Source organism: Doryrhamphus excisus, chromosome 17, assembly GCF_030265055.1.
Source record: "Doryrhamphus excisus isolate RoL2022-K1 chromosome 17, RoL_Dexc_1.0, whole genome shotgun sequence".
Classification (NCBI taxonomy): domain Eukaryota; kingdom Metazoa; phylum Chordata; class Actinopteri; order Syngnathiformes; family Syngnathidae; genus Doryrhamphus; species Doryrhamphus excisus.
In genome coordinates, this window is record NC_080482.1 from 13739562 (window position 1) to 13764187 (window position 24626).

The window sequence follows — 24626 nt, forward strand, 5'->3', positions numbered from 1 at the left end:
TCTGGGGTGTGGGTGCCGGGTATCTCTGTCCCTTCTTGTTGGGCTGACCCCCTGGGGTTTCTGGTGGTGGTTAGTGGGGGGCTGTCCGGATCTGGGGCGTGGCTGGGGTGGTGGTGGTCGTCCCGGGGGCGGTGCAGGCTGTCCCTCGGGGTGGTGGGTAGATGGGGTGCCGCATCCGGCGGGTGGTGGGCGCCTGCTGCTGCCGGGGGCCCTGTGTGCGGCCGGTAGCGCTGGTTCCTCCGCGGCCGGGGTTTGCCCTGGGTGCTCTGGCTTGGCTACTGTGTGGGACCGTGGGGTGTGGGCATGGGGGGCTTTGGCCCTGCCCTTGGTGGGGGTATGGGTGGTTGTACCCCGCTGCCCTTGTGGAGCCTTCTCCCTTAGGTATGTATATTTGTATATGTGTGTGTGTACGTATGTATATATTTATTATCATCATATCTAAAATATCTACAATATCTAAGTTATTAAAAATTATTATTGTATATAAATTATTATTATATATTAAGTATAATAGTAGTATTATTATTACACATACATAACTACTATTATCAATATATTATTAGTATTATTATTATCGTCAATTATTTATTTTATTTATTTATTTTTGTATTCTTTATTTTTATTTTTGTGTATGGAAGGCATGTGTGATATATGGGCACCATGTGCTATCGTCCAACTCCAGCTGTGGCTGTTTCCCCAGGTGGGGTGCCTGGAGAGCGCGTGTGGGAGTTGGGGTCTCGGTTGTGCAGCTTGGGCTCTGGGTGGGGGAGCTGCGGTGCTGAGGTGGGGGGTTCCCTGCTTCTCTCCCTTCGGTAGTTGTGTTGTGGTGGATGTGGGGTGGGTGGGGGGGGGGGGGGGGGGGGGGGGGGGGGCTGGCTGTGGGTGCGCGAGTGCCGGGGCGGGTGGAGGTCGGGGTGGTGCTCTGCGCGGCGCTGTCCGGGATGGGCGGGGGGGCTTGCTTGGGTTGGTGGGCTCTGGGTCGTGGGGGAACCTTGGCCAAGGGTTTGGGGGCGGGTCTGGCCGGTGGCTCACGGGCAGCCCCTGCTATTTGCCGGTGTCTGGTTGACCCCCTCTGTTTCCGGTCTTGTGGCGGTCTTCCCACCTCCGGGGCGTCCTACTCGGTGTCGGTGGGCGGATGGGAGATGTGGTGGAGACGGGTCAGCGCTGTGGTGGAGGATGGGGCTGGGGGGCATTCACTTTTTGCGGCCGTTGGGGTGTCGCTTTTCTCGTGGGCTGTGCCGTGTGGTGTGTGTGTCTCTGTCCCCCCCTGGCACTTTTGGCTCACGTGTCTTGGGCGCGTGGTTGTGCTCTGCCTCATGCGGGTCCCGGTTCTCCTGCAGTCTCTGTGGTGTCGCTCCCTGGGCTGCCATGGTGATGGATGTGTCACCGGGGCCGGTCCCTGCTGTTCTGGCAGTTTTGGGAGCTGTCTCGGGGCGCATGGTTTGTCCGCAGCTCTTTGTGGTCTGGGGGTGGCATAGTTGGCGCAATCTTTATGTGGGGCCTCCTGTGTGGGGTCGCTGGGGGGGTTGGCGAGCCAGACTGGTTGCCATGATGGGCTGGGTGGGGCCTGTGGCTTGCTCCGGGCGGTGCTGTGCTGGCTTGCCCCGCTCGGTTGGTCGGTAGTGCGGGGTGGGCGTGTGTGGGCCCCGGTCCTCCCTGCTGCATTTCACCACCTCACATACATATAGGACCTTGGGGGGTGATCTGCAATTTGTTGTGCCGGGAGTGAGGGGTTTCCTTGAGGATGCCCCTTTGCCCTCGGCATTCCTCTGGCTGCGGGGATATGGGCAGGCATGGGACCCACCATTGCTCAGCTGTCCTCCAGTTTTAATTACTCCATATGATACATACACACACAGACACCACACATAGGTCAGCCCTTTGGTGCAGGCCTATTTTTAATTGCACAGTCTACACAATACCATTCCATTACACACACAGGCGCGGTGGGCTGGACCGGACAGCCTTCTGCCTACCCCAGCGATTGGCCCGCTGGCTGCTGGGGCACGGCGGCTCGCCCTGGGATGCGGGATGATTTGGTCTGGTCTGCCTAGCCTTCTTGCTTCTACACCCTGCAGTTGGCTGTACCTCTCTTGGTCTGTCCTGGGTCGCGGGTACCTTGGTGCCCTTGGGGAGGCGTTCAGCGGTCTCCGGCAGTGGAGTACATGCTGCTGGTGGCCTGAAGTCTGCGGTGGAGACTGCTGCGGGGACCGGGCTGTGTGTTGGGATGGGGCCTGATCTCGCTCGTGGGGATGCGGGCCTGGCTGGCGTGTGGGGGGTGGGGTGCATGCGCCTCGGTGTCGAGCCTGCTGGGGGGGCGATGCTCTCCCGAGCATTTGGGTGCCTGCTGCCACTGCTCTGCTGCATCGCTATCCTTTGCCCGTCCCCGGTCTGTCCTAGGGTGGTCAGGCCTCCCGGTGGATGGTGTGGTCCGTTGGTGGCCTAGCGCTGGTCTTGACTCCTCTGCTCTGGTGCTTGGCCTCCCCATGGCTTGGAGCTGTGGCACTTCCTCTCCGGGGGTGAGCTGCCCAGCGGGTGTCGGCCGGCACGGTGGGGTGTCTTGCTGCTCGCCTGCACGCCCTTTCCGCTTGCTCATGTGTATGTGTGTGTGTGTGTATATATGTATAGTTATATAGATATACAGTGGGTGGGCTCTGCGGGGGTCTGGCGCTTGGTGTCCCATCTCTGCCACCTGGTTCTCCATGGGTTAGTGGGTCCGGGCCGGCCGGGGCGGTCCTGTGTCTGTGGTCGGGCCTGGGGTTGCCTGGGGCGGGCCGGGTTCCGCTTCTTGAGGGTGTGTGGGGGAGTGGGAGGGCCGTGGGTGGGCTCCCTTACGGTTGGCGGGAGCGCCTTTGTGCCTGCTGGTGTGTGGCCCTCGATGCCCTTCTGTCCAAGTGGGGTATGGTCTCCCACCGGTCTTGGGGGTGTGGCTCTCCTCCGGCCTGCTGGTGCCCTTTTGCTAGTCGGGAGTGCTCCTCCATTGCCCCTTGCTGGTCTCTTCGGGGGGATGCTTCGGGGGAGGGTCTTCGGGAGTCGGCACTGGCTTTGCCCGAACCCACGGGGCCAGTAGATCTCTGGCTGTGAGAGCTTGACCTGGTTGCGCGGGGTGGGATTTACCGGGTGGTAGAAGGCAGTCCATCTCCATTTGTCATTCTCAGTGACAATTACACATTCACGCATTCACGCATATGAGCACACTTACGCACACATATATGAATATGCACACCAACAGAAGTACACACCTCCATATGCACACTCAAAGCACATGGGTGCTTCTCTACACAATCTACCGTCTTATCCTTGGTGTCTATATGCTATTGGTATGCTATTATTACAGTAATAATGTTGTCAAGCAGTGAGATTTTAATTACTGCAACTGTATTGCTGTAATTCTGTTTACTATCATGGTTCATGTCTTTATTGTTACTATTGCCACTGGTAAGTTTGACGGTTTCATTTCAGTGATATCATCTCCATTGTGACCCTCATTGTGACCCATCATTGACATTTAACTGATGCAGTCCTGTTTGTCACTGTTGTTGTCATGGGAATTGTTGTTGCTGCTGTTTTTGTCTCTCTCTCTCTCTCTACTGTCTCCAAGACCACCCCCCCCCCTTCTTGCTCCGGTCCGGCCGCTCCAAATTCAATACAAAAATATCAAAATAATGTCAAATAAAATTTCACAGTACAGGGAAGTTGTAGCTTACACCTTTCCTGACACAGAGCAAATCTGTTTAGCATGTAAGGGCATTTAGATCAACAATACTATCTGCCCCAATGGCTGGACAGGACACACACAAAAAAAGAAATATTGCAAATATTTACATTTTTGAGGCCTTGCTTATGCAGCTCAACAATCCCATCGCAGTCAAACTGGTAAAGCTTATTTGCCTTTTGCATCAAGAGATTATGACAGTGTGGATACCTGACACAAAATCATATTCAATCCACATTTTTTCCAAGATTTTGGCTTTTAAAAGGTCGTGCAATAAGTCAGATTTCTAGTTGTCTTGTTATTGCATTTTGAAGCTCTACTTTGAACCACCTTAAGATCCAACAGCGCAAAATGTAAATTTTTAAAATTGTTCATCCGGTCTTAACATTTTGATCAGGTTTAGTCAACCAGCTGCAAATTATGTCACTACATTTAGCGTCAACAATAACATAGTTGCACTAAAACACACACACACACACACTATTCAGGAAGTATATCGTCCAAATTGGGTTCGTATGAATTGGCTTTATTTCTATGTATTATAAACGAGTAATGCCTAATTACACTACAAATATATAATGTGACTGACCAAAGGCAGTATAAATAACTACATAAATTATTATTACTATAAGAAAAAAGTATCAGCTTCTTAGAAACGTACCAAACAAAATGTGCAACATATTTAAATATTTATGCCCTTTTGGAAGTGAGTTTTTAAACTTAGATTTTGGAAAACACGCTCGTTCTACTACCTTTACCAAAGGTAATGTGGAGCAAGGCATTTTGGACAGTTTCACCTGACGTCATCCGCGTTGGAAGATTCTGACCAATCAGGCGATGGATGGGGCGTTCCCAAAGTGTCGTCATTTTCCCCCTGACTCTGGAAGCACAAACACAACGTACAAAATAAAGAACGACTACACAGGTACGTTCGACAATCCTTAAAAACTTATATGTTTTTAAGTAAATAAGCATTCTAATAATAATAATAACAGGAGTACGGTTGACGGTCCGTATTAACACCCGTTGAGTGTGTCGTGTTTGTATCGTTGGATCGGTGGTTTTGTCATGAGTCTAGAGAAAGCTACGACATGATGACTTAAAAAAAACATATATGTTATTAAACATGATAATCTAGAAAAGGACAAATCGGCGTAAGCCTTATTTTCCCACTGGGTACTTTGTGTTCCAGGCGAGTTGTAGCACGGCGAACAGAATGGCGGCCTCGGCCCAGTCATGCAGGTCCCAGTGTTACCATGGCATGTTTGACCACAACATGTCACCTGCTTACACAGGCGTATCGTATCTGACAATGATGACCATTATTACAAAAATGAGTGTCTTCAAGAAACAATAACACGTTGCATACAATGAAATATTCCACAAAAACGTTGTGTGCTCTACATTTCCAGTGAAATGTTAGTGTACGAATAGTAATACTCGCCACAAGATTTAGGTAACCGGCTCAGAAATGGCCATAACGGGACAGCATCCAACATTAGCCTGATTCCATTCCATTCCAACGTTTTGTCTCCCACAGCGTCCATGAAAATTAATATATGTACAGGTATCATGATGATTATAATTATATACTGTAGAGCAGGGGTCTCAAACTCAATTTACTTGGGGGGCCACTGGAGCTAGGGTCTGGGTGAGACTGCGCCGCATCAGGTTTTCCAAATAAAAACAGAAAAATGAATAAACTTTGCTTTGGTTTCGATTTTCTACAATAAAAGCTCTGATAAAACATTCCACTGTTCTCAAATATCTTACTTTTTATTTTTCTACACAAAATAAGATGAAAAATAAATAAACAAATCAAGAATAAAGAAAATCAATCAATCAGTAATGAATAAATACATATAATAATAACAATAAAACGGCAAATAATAAAAACTTAAGAAACCACATAGTTGGCGGGTAGACAAATTATTTTTTTCAGATTAGAATTAAAGCATTATTAGAGCCCTGTAGACATGACAAAACACGACTATAGTCACATTTATACTCTTTTTATTTACAACATATTGTGCAACTGCAGGGTCTTGAGACACATGCTAACTCGCAAACTAGAGAGCTAGCGACCTAAACGGTAGCCTTCAAGTTATTTCCTTTAAACTTAAATAGCCAAAAACTTACCACTTCCACACGGATAGGGAGGATAACTATTAACAGTTATTTAACCTTTAACATGAACATTAATCAAACGTAATAATTCTTTCTGGGTACATGATACCATACGGCATCCATATCAAACTTGCACGGGCCGCACTAACATTAAACTTTCATATCAAGGCGAGGGCCTCAAACTAGTGTCCTGCGGGCCACATTTGGCCGAGTGTGTTTGAGACCCCTGCTGTAGAACATCAATGACATTGGACAAGTGCGGAATTGCAGTGTATGTAAAAAGTAGATAAACCATACAATAGCACTTCTTCTAGGACTCACACATTCTACTGGCCATAAACAAAGCTCATTAGCATTAAAGTTACAGACACACAAAACGTGTGCTCCATAACTTACTAAAAGCACTTTTAAATTCCAGCATCAAGGCTAAACAATTGTGGGACCGCTGGCACACATTTTAAATTGGTGAATTAGTAACAGTCTGTTCTAACTTTGCATCAACTAAATTCTACCAATGTGGTTTTTTTTGTGTGTCTGGAAGTAGTCAGCTATGGGGAAGTCCCAGTCACACTTGCCCAAGCACAGAGACGACTGTCAGGATGCGTTGACGACAAACACAGAGTATGGTGAGAACCACACACAGGAGGATGGAAAGAATGGAGAGGTGTCACAGTTCCCCTATGTGGAGTTCACTGGACGGGACAGCGTGACTTGTCCCACCTGCCAGGGCACCGGGCGAATCCCACGAGGTAATAAACATCAACATTGGCCATGTTTCATGTTTCTCACACATCTACAACATCTACACATCTACAACACATCTAATAATACAATCTCATAGTCCACTAAAAGTCATGGATAAAAAAGCTTTTACCAAGATAACCCTCACAGTAAAAACATTTAGCTCATGAGTCCCAGTGACAGCATCAGCTTCTGCATCGTGAATGAATCATATGTAGCAAGCAAGAATTCTTCTACTCAATCAACAACCTTCCTTCGCTGCACACAAACACACATAAATGCTCAGATCATGAAATGTGGACTCCAGGTCCGATTTAGTCCATTTATCTGACATCACCATGTTTCCATTTACTCAAGACCAAAATACACTAATAAACAACTACACACTGGTCAGTGAAAAGATGTCCCTGGCCCCCTGAACCGTGTCAGGGCTCGACAATAACGATGGCCTGGGGCAAGTTAAAACAAAATTCGGGCAAGTAAATCCAATCAGTGATATTCCCGTCGGGCAAGTGCACTTTGGCATGCCATACTGCCAAGAGTTTTTTTAAAAAGCGGTTCTTGTTGGGTGTTGGTAAAACACGGACTGCGTAATTCCGGTGGTAATTTACAAACCAATCCTTGCAAATCTTGAAATGGACCAATCAGAATCGTTTATTTAGACCGCGGTCCGCCGTCCACAGTCCGCGTTTTACCCACACCCGTTCTTGTTTGCGATCAACCAATCAGCAATGGTTTGACTAGGAAAACATCTATCATGGCGTCCCTGCCAACGTCGTCTAATTCTTCAACAACTTGTGAAGGAAAACAGCAAAAAGTGATGAACCAGTGCCTCCTAAACAAGTATTTTATTAGCGGCAGCAAATCAAATGATGGCACAGGTGAGTCAATCACATTGCTGTGACAATTTGAAGTGGTCACAATGAAACACCACCGATTAGATCCAATACCAAGTGCTGATTTTGCACAAGCTACAAAATCTAGCGCTTCCATTTCTCTGTATTTTTCTCACCTTTGCTTCACAAATTATGGTTTGACCATTGAGCATTTTTTTCTGGATTAAAAACATTTTACTAGTACACAAATGTGTCTATTCAATAATGTTTCCTTGTGGTGCACAACTTATAAAAGGCAAAGTTCCTAGAAGTCTCTTGACAATCCAGATTTCCATGCAACGTCATGATCTATGTAGGAAAACAACCACAAGAAATAATAATCATTTCATCTTTGTTTGAGATTCTCATGTCATGCCACAAAAATGAGATTATATCATTATGGCAGTCTTTTCATTTTACATGAGGCAAGTTCGGGCAAGTAGTTCTCACCTTAAGGATTCCCCATGGGCAAGTCATTTTTGTTTTTAATGTAGAGCCCTGCATGTTGTGTCAATCCAACCATGTCATGTAACACAATGCATCCAACTCTGCAAATACCACTGATTCTGCTAATATTAATGGAATCAACCAACAGGTCAGGAGAATCAGCTGGTAGCTCTCATTCCATACAGCGACCAAAGACTGAGGCCCAGCAGGACGTAAGTTTGTCATCTACACAAGAACCGCTAAGTGGTCTAAGGGTCATTTCAAGGTCTCACTTCTGTTTCCTCTGTGACACAGAAAGCTTTATGTGATGATTTCGGTGAGTGTTTGCCTGCTGCTGTCTGGCCTGGCCGTCTTCTTCCTCTTCCCTCGCTCCATCGACGTCTCCTACGTGGGCGTGAAGTCGGCCTACGTGGCCTACGACCACCAGAAACAAATCATCTATCTCAACATAACGGTAATTGCTGAGCCGATAGCTCAATACGGGACAGATCAATCTGCCTTACCACACAGGTTAGTCTGTATTGATGTTTGTTTCAAAAGCTACTTCAGTGATTTAGTTTGGTATTGTTTCCTTGCAACTTTGTCTAAAAGCCAGCCAAACGATAATCAATGTTTATGTTTATGTTCATATTTATCTTGCTCTCCTCTATCCAGAACACTCTAAACATCACCAATAATAACTACTATGCTGTATCCGTGACCAACATCACCACCCAAGTGGAGTTCTCCAAGACTGTGATCGGCAAGGCCAAGTTCAACAACAGCACCGTGATTGTGCCGCTGGGCCTGCGACAGGTAGGCCCATTAATTATTTAATATGCTCTCTCTTGCTGCCCTCTAGTGATCAAAACTATAAATTCATTAATTTTTCTTTCAATAATTTTCAACCACTTATCCTCACGAGGGTCGCGGGCGTACTGGAGCCTATCCCAGCTGTTTTTAGACGAGAGGCGCGACACACCTGTGACTGGTCGCCAGCCAATCACAGGGCACATATCGACAAACAACCATTCACACTTACATTCATACCTATGGACAATTTGGAGTCTCCAAAGAACATGCAGAAGAGAGAACAGAGAACATGCAAACTCCACACTGAGATGCCAGAGGGTGGAATCGAACTCGGGTCTCCTAGCTGGCTAGTAGCTAGCCAGTGTGGTGTGGCAAGGTGTCACTATGCCGTAGAGCAGAGGTAGGGAACCTATGGCTCGGGAGCCAGGTAGGGCTCTTTTGATGACTGTATCTGGCTCTCAATTATTTACCACAATAAAAATGTATGTTTGCTAACATTTTAAAGTAAACATCACAGAAATCACTGTTAAAAATAATATTACAAATCAAAACTTTCTTATGCATTTCAATTCGTCCATCTATTTTCTACTGCAATATGGCCGACCATATCCATCTTTCTTGATGATATTTTCCAGGTCAAACACCAAAACTTGATTATTACTGGGTAATGCGGTAGTCTACCTCGGTCATTGAGATGTCAAAAAAACATGTAAATGTAAACTTTCCTCCTTTAGTCAAATAGTCACCTAGCTAAAGCTGCAGAACCAAGCCTTTTGACGAAGATGGCCAAAAGAATGAAATACGTGTACTGAATACGGTTCAAAACTATGCAGCAGCAGAAGTTGCATTAATGGCAGCAAGTATTTGATTTATTATTGGACACTGCGCTGCTCACGAAAGTGTGCTGGCCACACCCCATTGGCGTTGGGTAGTGTGCCAGGTCTACGTAATTAGAGCCCATTATATCTAAAACTGTTGGTCTTATATACAAATGCACACATTTTATTGCATTCAATGTTTAAAAAAGTGTATATGGCTCTCACAGATACACATTTTAAAATATCTGTCCTTCATGGCTCTCTTAGCCAAAAAGGTTCCCGACCCCTGCCGTAGAGTAATTCTTTGGCGTAACAATGTCAATAACAATGTTGCCGTAAGTTGGTTAATATGCAGGTAACAGAGCTTTGTTTGTGGGTTTTGGAGGGTTTTTCGGAAGGCTTTCTAGGCCTAATAGGTCCATCCAATTACATGAATTCTTACTGCCTCTTTTTTTTTTTTAGCTGTTTTCATATTTTTAGAACGCACAGAAGAGGGAAAGACATCTGCTCAAGTCTCACATAAGGAATGTGGATGGCAAAATTCCCCTTTAAACCTGGATTATAGAGCTTGTTAGCATCCTTCATTGCAGGTGAACAAATGGCTGTGACATGGGTGTCTCAATTACTGGCTTTCATTTGCTATTTGCGGCTGGTCTCTGACATATACGACACAATTAGAATAGGCTATGTCTTGTGACTGCTGAACATGCAGAGTTGTCTGGCTTCTACAAAAACTGCACTTTAAATCTAGCTATTCAAGCACATCATGTCCAGCACAATATTGAAGTTGTTATTTCTTGCAGCTCGACTACACAGTTCCCACCATCATTGCGGATGAATTAAATTATATGTTGTAAGTATCCTAAAAAGCTTATTCCTTGGTCTTTTTTTGGATCAGATTTTCATCCTGACGTGTTCTTCTGTCTTTCACAGTGACTACTGCACACTGCAGTCCATCAGAGTGCACAACATGGTGGTCATGATACAGTAAGTCAGTGTTTTTCAACCTTTTCTGAGCCACGGCACGTTTTTTTTACATTGGAAAACATCACTAAGTCTATAGGAGGAACGAGCTAGGTGTTGCCACACGGACCGATATTACATTGCTCTGCCAGTCTTTACACCACGGACACTCGACACTTGCCATGTTTACATGATGAGTTTTTCTCTTTCTGAATGACTTTTCCAGAAACAATGGTATCCATGGAAAGGAATATTCCAATCTCTTGTCTACATGCGTCGCTATAATCAACCAGACTAGTCAATGGGGCATGTCCAGTAAAGCGTAAACACCAACATCACGTGATACCGACTTCCCCGAGTTGTTCTTTCACTTGTTGGAATAATTCCGTATTGCCAGTTTTTCATTTGTCCAGTCTTGAAATTTAGTTTGGATCAAAAACAAAGTTTCCGTAGCAGTCCAGTGCCGATTGCTGGCCTCCATTTTTAAAACTGAAGAACGTCTGGAGCTACGTGTTACGTCATATCTGAGCATGCGATATGATAAATTTAACCAGGAAAGGATCAAATTTAAGCTTGCTAATATTTTATAATTCAACTCGGTACATGTTTTATATAGATATAGATTTTCTTTTGACTTATGGACCTATGAATGATGTATAGAAGGGTTTAGATTCTGTTCCACAGATGGTGCTAATGCACACGAAAGCTGCTTGCCAACCGCCAATAAAGTACAGAAGAAGAAAAACGCACCCTGACAACTTTCCGTTTGAGCGGCTACAAGATACCTCAATCGGATTGGGGATATTCCACCCCTGCTAATCCCATTATATATTCATTTGAATTGGCACTATTCTTTCGGAATGAGGCATATACAAAGGTTAGATTCTTTCCGTTTGAGCAAATAAACCAAATGCAATTGGAGTATTTGGGTCCACGTATATGTGAATATTGACATAATATTTGCAAATGATGATTAATAAATGTTAATTATAAAAGGTGATATTGGATAATTCCTCACGGCACACCTGACAATTTCTCAAGGCACACTAGTGTGCCGCGGCACAGTGGTTGAAAATCACTGCAGTAAGTCATGTCCCAAATGTTGTCCTCCACTTTGGTGCCAAAGTGCATGAGTGTAATCAACCTTGCTTCAATCCCTCATCATATTTATCATAATTTATCATAATAAAAGCCTCCTTTCTGCTTGTTGTGAAACAGCAGCAATCGGTAAGAACCAGTACTAACTCAGCATAACACATCATCGGGTAAAGGGATCTGTGTTCTCTGACTGGAAGATGTCAACGTTTAACACAACCCGTTCTGTGCATGGATATTGTATTTCTCAAATGTGGCGGGAAGGGCTCTTAAATGACAGCATTGTTAGCTACCTCATGTTAACTCGTTTTCTCGTGTTATGATGCATAGAAAAGGGAAATAAATATGTGTTCATGTTTCACATAGGGATTGTGAATGATGAGTAAAATTCCCAAAAAAGTGCAGTTCCCCTTTAACAGGGATTTCCTACCCTTCCAGCAGTCTTGAATGCAGCATATATCCCATCCAGAAGCATTTAGTTCATTCATTTTCTACCGATTTTTCCTCACGCTGTCTTCGGGCGAGAGGCGGGGTACACCCTGGACTGGTCGCCAGCCAATCACAGGGCACATATAGACAAACAACCATTCACACTCACATTCATACCTATGGACAATTTAGAGTCGCCAATTAACCTAGCATGTTTTTGGAATGTGGGAGGAAACCGGTGTACCCGGAGAAAACCCACGCGGGAGAACATGCAAACTCCACACAGAGATGGCCGAGGGTGGAATTGAACCCTGGTCTCCGAGCTGTGAGGTCTGCGCGCTAACCACTAGACCGCCGTGCCGCCCCCAGAAGCATGTATCAACTGAAAATGTATTTTTTTTAAATTCCTTGAAAAGGTCACCCTTAGCAGCTTGATCGAGCAAAGAACCACATTCAGTAACTTTGATGCACTCAGTTATTTGTGTAATAAAAGTACAGTGAACTAAATAGATTTCAGTACTGTATTGTAATAGTATTGTAATTGCTTAAATGTGACTCATGGTCTATTAAATGTTTCTAGGGTTACCGTGACGACTACATTCTTTGGCCATGCCGAGCAGGTCTCCCAGGAGATGTACCAGTATGTGGACTGTGGGGGGAACACCACATCCTTACATGGTCACATGGAGGTCACCATGTAATGAGTGTCTACTCAGATCACAGAGGTTCTTCTTCTTCTTAGCAGGAAGGTGGAGTACTTAAAAAGTCTGAAAGGCTCGTTGATAAGATGTTTTTTTAATAATAAAAAGTCTGCGTGATAGCTGCTGTGAACAATAATGTGTTAAGTACGTTTAAAAAAAAATAATAAATAAATAAAGGTATTCCGCACCACTTTTAACATGAAAAGATTTAATGTGCTGTTAATTCAAGCTCGTGCTTCACTTTTACCACTTTAACCTCAAATGTTTATGTATGCCGGCTGGTCTGGACCACTTAGCCCCGCAAACTCTGCTGTGACTCACTGTCGCCCCCAGAGGAATACACTGGTACAACAAGCTTTACTGGCTTATTTAACAAAAGTCTTGTTTTGACTTTCTTTTAAGGAAGGTCTTTTCACTAAAGTTGACATGTTGTGGGGATTTTTGTGTGTATTTTTTTCTCAATTTAACACAGACGGTTTTATTGTATTTGTTTTGTGTTCAACTTTTAAAGCATTTCTGTGGATTTTTCAGTGTGATTGAAAAGTAAATACAGATAATTATAGTCTATTTTCTATCAATACCTGCTCATATATTTCCATTAAAAGTTGAAAGAGAAGAGTGAAGTTATATATTTTTAAAAGATATGACACATTTTGGAGTGTTGACTGTACAAATACAATATTTGAATATGTGTCATGTGTTTTGTATTGTGGGCTCATTTACAGTGTGAACAACTGTATCTTTATTAAGATTGATGTGTGATAGCTTCTTTCATGTCTTTGATGTGGTGTTGAATTATCTATAAGAACACATTGTCATACTTTAATTTGATTCATTAGTGATGGAATAATAAGGAAAATGTTTGTTTAGGTTTGAAAGCATAAAGCCCAGAATAAAATCATTTTATTGTACAATTGTCATGTGTGTAATATTCTCTGTGGCGTCTAGGTGGCGCTGTAGGTTGTAGACTGGAAGAGTCAATGGAAGCTGGGTGAGACTGCACAATCTGTACTATAAACACATCAATCCTACAATCATCCCTGCAGTATGCATTACCTCGACTGCTTCCTCCATCTTGACAGCGAGACAGCTCCAGTGTGTCGTGGTATGTTCACATCTGCTCCGCTCGTCAAAACGCTGGCTCACTTCCTGTTTAACTGCCAAAAACACAGGAAGAATCACATTATGGGAAAAAAATAAAGGCAGTAAATGGTTAGGTCAGAGCATTCACAGGCCACATACAACCACTCAGGCTGCTTAAAATTATTAGACGTGGCCTGATTGGTATAACCACTAACTAATTGAGTTTACTGAAATATCAGAATTGAGTGATGATTCCCTGTGACCCCAATGAGGATTTGATTGCTGATTCATCACGTCTTGATGCTATTCAGGCAGAAAAGGTGTGCACTACTTGGCAGCAACCAGCAGAGGTGCTGTCGATTCAACCTACTCCATACACAATATCACGTTGCTATGGTAACAGGAGTTCAGGACATCCCTAGAGTAATACTCCTAAAAAATATATTCATTCATTCATTAATTTTCTACCGCTTATCCTCACAAGGGTCGTGGGGGTGCTGGAGCCTATCCCAGCTGTCTTTGGGCGAGAGGCGGGGTACACCCTGGACTGGTCGCCAGCCAATCACAGGGCACATATAGACAAACAACCATTCAAACTCACATTCATACCTATGGACAATTTGGAGTGGCCAATTAACCTAGCATTTTTTTGGAATGTGGGAGGAAACCGGAGTACCCGGAGAAAACCCACGCATGCACGGGGAGAACATGCAAACTCCACACAGAGATGGCGGAGGGTGGTCGCCTAGCTGTGAGGTCTGCGCGCTAACCACTAGACCGCCGTGCCGCCCTCTAAAAAATATATTTAGAAAATAATTTAAAATACAATAGACTTATTAATTGTTGATTAACAAGTTAATGAAGGCATTGTGAGATAGATGTAGTAGCGGTCAATTTATTCTTAAGTATTGTTGTATTATTGTAATTATTATTATTTGTATTTTTTATTCTATTAAAAAAAATTACAATTTACTTGACTACAAATACTTTTCCAACCTCAACAAATACAAATACGTGCTGCGTTGCACACCCCTAGCGTTAGCTAATGACTTCTCCATCTGTGCTCTAGATGGACTGTTTTTCTACCTCTCTGCAAGACGAACACACTTTGCTACTTTTAATAAATGCAGCAAATATTAATTGGATGGATTCATTTTACCATTTCTTTGTCTGATGGTGGCAAACAAGCAGCAACATCCAAATTATCCAAAACTGCAGAAAAAGCCATAAAACACATGCAATGAGAAATTGCTGCATTCATACAGATAAAATAAATTATCCAGAGGGGAGCCACCCCAGAGAAATGACCGTGTTTATAAGCGGGACCTTTATTACCGTGCAATATTAGCTCTAAATTCTGGCCATCCTGCTCATGTCTTTAAAGACAGACAACCCTCAGAGCTGGCTCACTTCAGGTTTCTTCTGTCAACTTGCAGTATGGAATGGCCTTTATTGTCATTATACAAGATCTACAACGAAATTGGAGAAGCTTCAATTTCTCTCATGCACTTTATTTGGAGTTTGTGTGAGTGTTTTTGGCATTTGTTGCATTTTGCTTGAATTTGTACCATTTATGTTTATGTTGCAGGTTTGCTTCTAATCAGCCACCATACACCACAAATCCAATCCCAACAAACTTTACACAAACTTTGGTTCAAATTGAAGATCACGGTGTAAAATTTTTGAAAACATTGACTTGACTTTACAAAAGATCACGTTTGTGTTGACTAGTTAGGTTGCTTTTAGCATTGTGGCATTGGAGGATAATACGACACAAAAACTGTGTAAACTAAATAAATAAATGGCAGTGGTAATGGTTGAATTTGTCTTGAACATCATAAAAGTTATATTGGAATACGTCGCATAGTACACAGTCCCACGTGTCCAAAAAAGAGTGGAAGAAAGCAAAGCTTATTTAATCAAACCCCCTCTCCATTTCATATCAATTACAATACATATGTTCACTTCCTGAATTCCAAATGTAGTCTTTGCTAATTTTAAATACCTGAAAATGATAAAGCAGTATAACTATGTGGTACAACTGGAGTCAATTTTTGTAATGACTGTAAAGAAATTACTTAACAGTCATGATGAGGAATTAAAGAGTTAGTTAGAGTAAGTACAAGAGTGGTTAGACATAGCATTGTATGTAACCAGTGGTTCAGGACTTCCTTGTACTTTGTAAACATTGTTTCTTGAACAACATCCAAAGAACTGCAGGCCTCAATTTCCTCAGTGAAGCTCAGTGTTCATGGCTCCACCATAAGAAATACACCGGGTAAAAACAGCCTTCCAAGACCAAAACCACCGCTGAACAATAAGAACATTAAGGATCTCAACAGCATCTCCATGTTTCCATTCACCATGTCAATGTCCACACTGTCAATTTGTCTTTGTACCCTTTTCGCTATTACCAAATAACGTTATTTTATTTTTACTTAAGTTCAGGAATAGTCTGTTTTTAATCAAGCCATTTCTTCAGTGTCGTCAGTTCATCTGTGACTTTATACTATTAACTCTTGTGTGCTTTCTCCACAAGAAAATGCAGTAATATCATCTACAAATAATCCTAGTTTTAGGTCTTTCATGACTTTGCTTTTACCATTAATACATAGGTTGAACAGCTTCGGTCCCAGTCTTGACCCCTGGGGTATGCCGTACAATAAATGTAAATTCACAGTATATTTGTATATTCTCCTAGCTTCCCATATTGCTTCCTGTTTGCTAAGCACATTTTTACACAGCTCCAAACTGGCCCTTTCTAGTTTAGGATATTGTGACAAATTGTTTTGAAACATTTTGTCAAATCCATAAATTGGTATTGGTATTTCCTGGGTTATTTTGACAACCAGTCCAGGGAGTACAGAACAGCATGAACAGCTTTTCAATTAATTTAGATGATGTTTGTATTTTTTTAACTGGAACTACTGTAGGTAGCTATTACATTTTTTTTTGGAAATATTGTTGTATGTTGTCTGAAATGACAAATTACTCTGATGTAAGTCATTGGTTCTGCTTTCTTGGTATTATGGTTTCCATTTACATAGCGAAATAGCTAGCCAGTTAGCTCGCTAAAAGGTTTGCCACGTTCTGTCGTCTATGGCAAACACTGCTGAATTTATTTTTATTTCAAATCAACCAGTGTCTCTGTGTGTTTTGAGTGGCTAGTAACTAACTTTTGAGTGCTATTGCTAGCGCGCTTCCTTCCGGTTACCCTCGCCGACCTCCACTCCTCAACCAATGACCCCTCCCCGTCTGACACCTCCGCCTCCTTGTACTCACCTCCTGCCTGCTTGGTGGGCGTCGTGCCGTGGGGCTCCTGGATGTCTTGATACTCAGGCTTTGTCAGTCATGGCTTTTACGGCGACGGCGGGATTGGGATTTCTCCTCCTGGCCTCCTTGGTGTCGCTGTGCTGGGCTCGCTCGGACGCACCCCGCGGGGTGGCGCAGGGCTTTGTCTTTGACCCCAAGGCGACGTGCGAGCCCCGATGTGCACATGCCGGAGTGTGCATTCGCAACGACACCTGTCTCTGCTCCAGAGGATACGAGGGCGACTACTGCCAGTATGGTGATTAAACTTTGTCTTATACATTTATTATAACATGCATGCCTGATAACGATACATTTCAGCCACGATTCTTCCCCAAAGTGCATTCAAATCAGCAAATCCTGGCCATTTAATCAAATATCGGTAGTCCAGTGTTATACTTGTATTCTAGCACAATACGTTCATAAAATGTTGTTTTTAACACTTGATTCATTCAAATGACTCAAAACCAGCAATCCATTATGTAATGATGTCAGTGTATAGAAAAAATGTCAGTCTATCACGATGGAGATAAAAATCATTGAAAATAATCATTGTTTAGTTCAGGCAGTAAACAGGGAGAATTAGGTCAGGGGTACCCAAAGTGCATCCTGGGTGCCATGTACAAAGGCTTGTGGCCTTGTGACACTGTTGAAATAAAATTAAAGCACAAAGATTGGCAAAATAATACGGAGCACCCATCAAAATTGAAATCAAATCAAATAAACTTTATTTGTATAGCACTTTTCCTGCAAAGAAATGCAACACAAAGTGCTTTACAGAATTAAAACAATTTCCACAATTAAAAGGAAAAAACAAAGAAACAAAAGAAAGCCCCTCCTTCCCACCCTCCATACTATACACACACACACACACACACAATCACACACAGTAGGGAGACATGACATGGCACTGAGGAACAAGGAAACGCCACCTTTGGGGCCGTCCACACTGGGAGGAGCTGCAGGCCGTGCCATCGGAGGACCAGCACCCGGGCACCCCGACTCCGACAGACGGGCGGACCCCCACATTAAAGGGAGGAACCCCCAGCCGGCCAGGTCGAAGCGACCCAAGGATGGCACCCCCTCAGCAGACCCGACACAGCCCCCAGTGTGGAGGACCCCCCCTGAGGAAACACTGGAGTTAAAAGCTGAAGACTAAGAGCATAAAATAGGACTAAAAAGATAAAAACAAAACACTGGAGTTAAAAGCTGAAGACTAAGAGCATAAAATAGGACTAAAAAGATAAAAACATAAGAAAAGTTTAAAAATATTAGTTAAAAGCCTGATTAAAAAGGTGCGTCTTTAATCTTTTTTTAAAAATATCAACAGTGAAAAAAAGGTTGTTGTTTTTTTCAAGATAATCTAATCGCTCTCATTCAGTTGTGTCAGGGTCTGGCTAACTCAGGGGTTACAAAGTGTGGTATGGGGGCCATTTGCAGCTGTGGCTGATTTTTCTATCCTTCCCCTGCACATTTAAAAAATACATGTAAACAAGAACACAAACAAAAACAACAAAAGTGGGAAAAACAGACGAGACAAAATATTAGAATGAAGTCATAAAATTCAAAGAAAAAAGTTGTTTGATGAGCATAAAGTCATACAGTAATACTATGAGAGCAAAGTTTTATTTTTCAAGCATAAAGTTGAAATATTACATTTTAAAGTTGCAATGTTACAAACAAAAGAAATTAATCAAGTTGCCCCCACAGGGAACACATTTCTAGCAACGCATACCGTACAAGTTCCATAGCTCCAAACTCCATATAAGATTACATATAAGATATAAATATGTGTTATGGCAGAAAATAGTATGAAAAAAAAGTGTGAGTGCAACAATTGTCTGCACAAACAAAGGAAAAATCAATCATTTAAAGGGGACTTATTATTTTTCAGCCCTATTGAGTTGTGGACTCCTATAGAGCAGCTACACACCATAACCCGCAATGAAAGCTTTCTAGATCTTTCAGAATCTGCACCTATTCCAGCTGTATTTCTTTGGTTTTCCAAAACGGTCTGTTTTAACTTATTCCACCCACGACCTGCCTATATGGGTACGCGCACTCCTCTGTGATTGGTCACAATAACACGGTGAAACCTTCACAGTGCAGCAGAGCAGGGGAGGGCAGGTCTCCAGCTTGCATTTGGGAACGCCCATATAAGTGAGCCAATGTTAGAAAAAAAAAAGTCTCTTCTTTCAGGACTCGCTGCCAAATGTGCAAACCTCATTATCTCAAACTTTGGCATGGTTTAACACAACATTGTTAAACAACATAATAGGTCCCCTTTAAACAAACTAGTGTATGGAATTTGGTTGGTGCACTTTAAATGTTGAGTTTAGGACTGAAAAGCATCCTTAGTGGAGATATTTACCATGCAAGTCTCTACTGGAAACCTGTGATGTCAAAAACATGTGTTCCCGTGTGTGTGTGTGTGCAGCCAACTGCTATCCTAAATGTAAGAACGGAGGCGTGTGTCTTCGTCCTGGAAAATGCCGCTGTCCTCCAGGGTTTGGAGGGAGGTACTGTCACAAAGGTACCTTATATTCATTCATTTATTCTCCATGCCGCTTTACTCCTGCTTTGCGCACTGACAAGGTCCACATTCAGTCACCAAATATGGTTCCTCCATATGTGCTTTTACGCAGTGACGTGCGATGGTGGATGTTGGAATGGAGGCGAATGCAATGCCGTCAACGGAGTGGCTAGGTGCATCTGCCCCTCCAGCTGGACGGGGTCCAAATGCCAAGAGGGTCTGTTTACGACTACATTAGCACCTTTACAGCAGAGGGTAGCAAATGGAGCTGGGGGGGGTTGTTACAAGGAAAACAGGTGTCAACTTTCAGTGGTTCAGAGCTGATAGAGTGCAGCTTTACAGATGCCACAAGTTGAGTTAGTCAAATAGTCCTTACTTAAAAAGTGAATATATTCATTTATCTTTCAAATAATGTCTGCATGCTTTGCCCCCCCCCCCAACAGCCATTTGCCCCCAAGGCTGCAGGAACGCGGGTCTCTGTGTGGCCCCTGGAATCTGCAACTGTCCTGAAGGCTGGCTGGGCGGAGCCTGCCACATTGGTGAGTTCAGCACACTAACACAAGTACACTTTTATGTACAGTCATGGTAAAATTATTAGAGCCCTCTTGTGTCTTCAGTTTCTTGCCTGGTACATAATAAAGTTACAAGGTACATGTTTTATCTAAGCGCCCATATCTACCCATTCTTTGGATTTCTTGATAATAAATAAAATCACTTTAATTGTGCTCTTATGAACAAATTTAGTTGTCATCATTATATCTGTCCAAAAATGCACCTTTAGTTGTACTCAACATACAAATGAATAAGAAACTGAAGAATCAAGGATACGCTAATTTTGTTTTGTATGACTATAAATAGAGTAGGTCGCCAGTTCAGGGTTTGATGTACTCATTAAAATATGCGGTATTTGACACTGTAAAGCAGGGGTGTCCAAAGTGTGGCCCAGGAGCCATTTGCGGCCAACGGCTGTTTTCTTATTGGCTCACGGCACATGGAATAAATACAATGTCACAAGAAAATAAAAATTAAAAAAACAGCATAAAATTAGCAGCAATTTTACAATAATAAAGTCGAAAAGTAACATTGTAATAATATGAGGAAAAATAACGTAATTTTAGTAGCATAATGTTGAAATATTGTATATAATATACTAAAATAAAGTAATTTTTTTGGAAAATGTAAAATTAGCTTGGGGATAAAGTTAAATGAATATTAAAACATTATGGGAATAAAGTCATAATATTTGTTGAAGAAAATGTACAAGAAGAAAGCTAAGGTTGTTGGAAATAATATAAAAAAACTGTATGCTAAAAAATGATATTATTGAAATTAAGGAATGACTGACGGAAAAACAGGAAGGTGGTGTCCATGTTGATTTATCTGCCACAATATGTCTTTGGCAATAGTCACATCTTCAATGAAGGTAAAAGTAAATTTCAATGTATATTTATCCCTTTCGTTCATTCATTACTATGCAATTAGAATAGTTTTATGCATGTGAAACTATAAATGGAAATGTGTTAATGCTGTCATTTTAGTGCAGCCCTGCCAACATGTGCGATTTTATAGTCGTCTTCATCCAATTCAAAACTACCGTTCGCAATCTAGATGGTTTTTTACAGTTTCCGTCATGTGAAAAGCCCCGAAAACAGCTGTGAATAGTATTTTTTTGGGTCAGTACATTTTTCACTGGACATGGTTAGACTGTTGAACCTAATGAGTGTTTTTCCAGATGTGACAAAGAAGGGAGAAAGGATTTATGAGCTTCCTCCGATTGCTTTTCCAAGCGAGTAAAACATTGTGTGTTTTTCTTGGTCGCAGCTGAGTGCACTCTGCCGTGCCTGAATGGAGGGAAGTGTATTTCGCCCAACAAATGCCGCTGTCGCCCCCCGTACTTGGGCCCTCGCTGTGAGGAGAGGAAGAGACGCCACTAGGGTGGTCACGGAGGTGCTCGGGACGGGAGGTCAATGTAGATTAGACCAATTATTTACTTTTCAATCGGCCGTCTTTCTTATTATTGTGGAGACATTGCTTTGTGTTTCTCTATGTGTGTGTCATTTGTGTCATTAAACCATGTGAACTTTGGATTCGTGTCCAAAACATCATAGAAATAGACCACTTTATTTACTAGTTCATATTTGCTTGAAAAAGTATCACCTTCAAAAATATAAACACACCTGAGCAAAATAGCATGTCTATATTGAGAGGACAAATATGAATTCATAAACACGCCACGCCGTTTAACTGAAAGTGACTGCGTACAACAAACACTGGAAATGTATCAGAGCGCTGCTGACTTGTTACCTGACTTGTCACATGCCGTGGCCCCCGCCCCTCAAAAAAAGACAAGTGCAATACATCAAGTCCCCCTCTTGGTGGAGCCATCCATACAAAATATCTACACCAGGGGTGCTCACACTTTTTCAGCATGCGAGCTACTTTTAAAATGACCGAGTCAAAATGATCTACCCACTACAAAAATGCAAAACATCTATTTATTGTCAAATGTATTGGGGATTATTTGTACGTACAATGTATGTTGATGTACCTTACATAACCAAATGAGCCAATATTGCAAAACACACATAATTAACAATTAACATTTTTTTGTAACTACCTCCACATTACTCCACATTTCCCTTCTTTGGTACTGCGATGGTAGAATGGCATATGAGGCAAACGCACTTCGAAAAAGACATTGTGAAAAAAAAGTCCACCTCCCATTCCGTATGGAAGTGATATGTTTTTGCCTTTTTACTTGGTCCAGCTCCTTCACTCATTTTAGTGACCATAAACTTTAGCGAGGACTTAAAATCTAACGCAATTCGCCGACTAGCTTAGCACTTTGCATCGTTGTTTACGCATGAGCGGTGACCTAAAGGTCAAAATTTAGGTGTCATCTGACTGGTTGTCCTGTATGTCAATCAAGTAACGGGGATGGATGATAGGCTGACATCGTAAGTTCTGCTGCACTTAGAGACGTTGTTTGATTTGATTGGTCACCCGAAGGGCAACATTCAGTTGTCATCTGAATGGCTGCCCTGTATATCAATCAAGTGACGGCATTGACGCGAGGATGATATTTTTTAATGTCACGCCGCGATCGACCAGCGATCGACCAGTACCACCTCCGCGATCGACCGGTAGATCGCGATCGACTTAATGAGCACCCCTGATCTACACAATCACCGGCGCGCACACACACATCTTCTTTCACTTCATTCTCCATCATGCTTGTGATATCTGCAAAGACACAAACACAAAGGTGAAAGGTGCTAAGTGACATCCTATAGTTGTTTAATAACATCAAATTTCCAGGTCTTTCATTTTTCTTTTTGTTTTCAAATTAATATCCTATCTAACAACTACCTCATAATTACAACCTAAAAACTTGAGATTGTACCGCAAACTGATGTATTACATACTGTACACGTACAGGACTGGCTGTATTGCAAGCTTTCCCCTTTTTGGCATTTTACGGTAAAAAGGGACGGTATGCAGATGCAGATCCATTTTTAATTCATTCATTTTCTACCGCTTATCCTCACGAGGGGCGACCCTCGTGAGGATAAGCGGTACCCCGCCCGCGAGGGCATGCCTATCCCAGCTGGCGAGAAAATGGTGGTCAGCCAATCACAGGGCGCATATAGACAAACAACCATTCACACTCACATTCATACCTATGGAAAATTTCAACAATTTATTACTTTATGGCATTGAAATGCAATACCATAATAGTTTTGGGGCATTTTTCATACCAATACCCACAACTTTTTGGCCGTTTTTATCTGATACTGATTACTTTTTGGGGGGCATTTTTAATAAAACACATAACGCCATTGGTTTGTGTTTGCGTTTTGAGTGCAAAGCCCCATTGCCTCATAGTAAAGAATTGTTGCATAACAAAAACATGTACGTAGTCAGTTACCTTCAAATATGTGGAAGTGACATGTCTTTTTTTTTTTTCATTCAGTATCGAGACTTTACGAGTCATTAATACTCATTGGTTACTCGTGTGAGTACCGGTATATTAATACCACTGAATTAGTCCACACACACAAAAGCAGTCACAAACAGGCTATCAACAATTGACAGTACATCCCTGTTCTTGTTATGATGCGATAGACCAGTGATTCCCAAAGTGTTTTTTATTTTTATTGTAAAATATGTATTGCACGATTAAAAATATGTATAGACATAAGTAATAACCTATTGAGTGTTATTGACCTGTCACAATATTTTAGGAACCTTATACAGTTTATGATTGGAATGTAGCTCTCTGGTCATCATGCCAGGGGGTCATTAATGGAGGAGCACGTAGTATGTAGTGGCGGGAAAAATGGAGCGCAGCTGAGAATAAAAGTTGAGAATTAATTCTGTCTTGTGTGTCCACCACAGATTAAAAGTTAGAGCTTCCTTTATCCCCCTGCTTTCTTTTCAATCATGAATCTTTATTCATTCATTCATTCATTTTCTACCGTTTTTTCCTCACGAGGGTCGTGGGGGTGTCTTCCAGTCTATCCCAGCTGTCATGGAGCGAGAGGCGGGGTACACCCTGGACTGGTCACCAGCCAATCACAGGGCACATATAGACAAACAACCATTCACACTCACATTCATACCTATGGACAATTTGGAGTGGCCAATTAACCTAGCATGTTTTTGGATTGTGGGAGGAAACCAGAGTACCCGGAGAAAACCCACGCATGCACGGGGAGAACATGCAAACTCCACACAGAGATGGCCGAGGGTGGAATTGAACCATGGTCTCCTAGCTGTGAGGTCTGAGTGCTAACCACTAGACCGCCGTGCCGCTCCTGAATCTTTATAATAATAATAATAATAACAATATAAGCGGAACGGCAGTCTAGTGGTTAGCGCGCAGACCTCACAGCTAGGAGACCAGGGTTCAATTCCACCCTGTCCATAGGTATGAATGTGAGTGTGAATGGTTGTTTGTCTATGTGTGCCCTGTGATTGGCTGGTGACCAGTTAGCT

General features: G+C 42.7%; 3 protein-coding genes and 1 long non-coding RNA gene across 5 annotated transcripts in view; 2 read left to right on the forward strand and 2 right to left on the reverse strand.

The window, feature by feature from the left end:
• Positions 1-4319: 4319 nt before the first annotated feature.
• On the reverse strand, positions 4320-17267 carry LOC131105326 (uncharacterized). The gene is made up of 3 exons (XR_009119916.1): positions 17069-17267; positions 13760-13860; positions 4320-4595 (listed from the first exon to the last, which is right to left on the reverse strand). It is a non-coding gene; the product is annotated as an uncharacterized LOC131105326 (long non-coding RNA).
• LOC131105323 (transmembrane protein 106B-like) lies at positions 4485-13617 on the forward strand. 2 transcript variants are annotated; one of them, XM_058053321.1, is made up of 8 exons: positions 4485-4640; positions 6387-6591; positions 8054-8117; positions 8200-8359; positions 8560-8700; positions 10319-10368; positions 10449-10502; positions 12583-13617. In XM_058053321.1, exons 2-8 carry the CDS (start codon positions 6393-6395, stop codon positions 12701-12703), a joined length of 789 nt encoding a protein of 262 aa, XP_057909304.1. In that variant the 5' UTR covers positions 4485-4640; positions 6387-6392; the 3' UTR covers positions 12704-13617. The 2 variants fall into 2 exon arrangements, with proteins under 2 accessions (XP_057909304.1, XP_057909305.1); XM_058053322.1 differs by having other exon boundaries at positions 4557-4640; positions 6384-6591.
• Positions 13707-21703, forward strand: seraf (Schwann cell-specific EGF-like repeat autocrine factor). Its single transcript, XM_058053323.1, has 6 exons — positions 13707-13808; positions 16982-17354; positions 19533-19628; positions 19741-19845; positions 20072-20167; positions 21450-21703. Exons 2-6 carry the CDS (start codon positions 17027-17029, stop codon positions 21560-21562), a joined length of 738 nt encoding a protein of 245 aa, XP_057909306.1. The 5' UTR covers positions 13707-13808; positions 16982-17026; the 3' UTR covers positions 21563-21703.
• The window catches only part of vwde (von Willebrand factor D and EGF domains), a 38115-nt gene continuing 35161 nt past the window's right edge, over positions 21673-24626 (reverse strand). Inside the window, exon 31 of the mRNA XM_058053324.1 lies at positions 21673-22871. Within this exon, the coding sequence (XP_057909307.1) occupies positions 22857-22871 (15 nt within the window). The 3' untranslated portion in view covers positions 21673-22856. The remainder of the gene's footprint in view (positions 22872-24626) is intronic.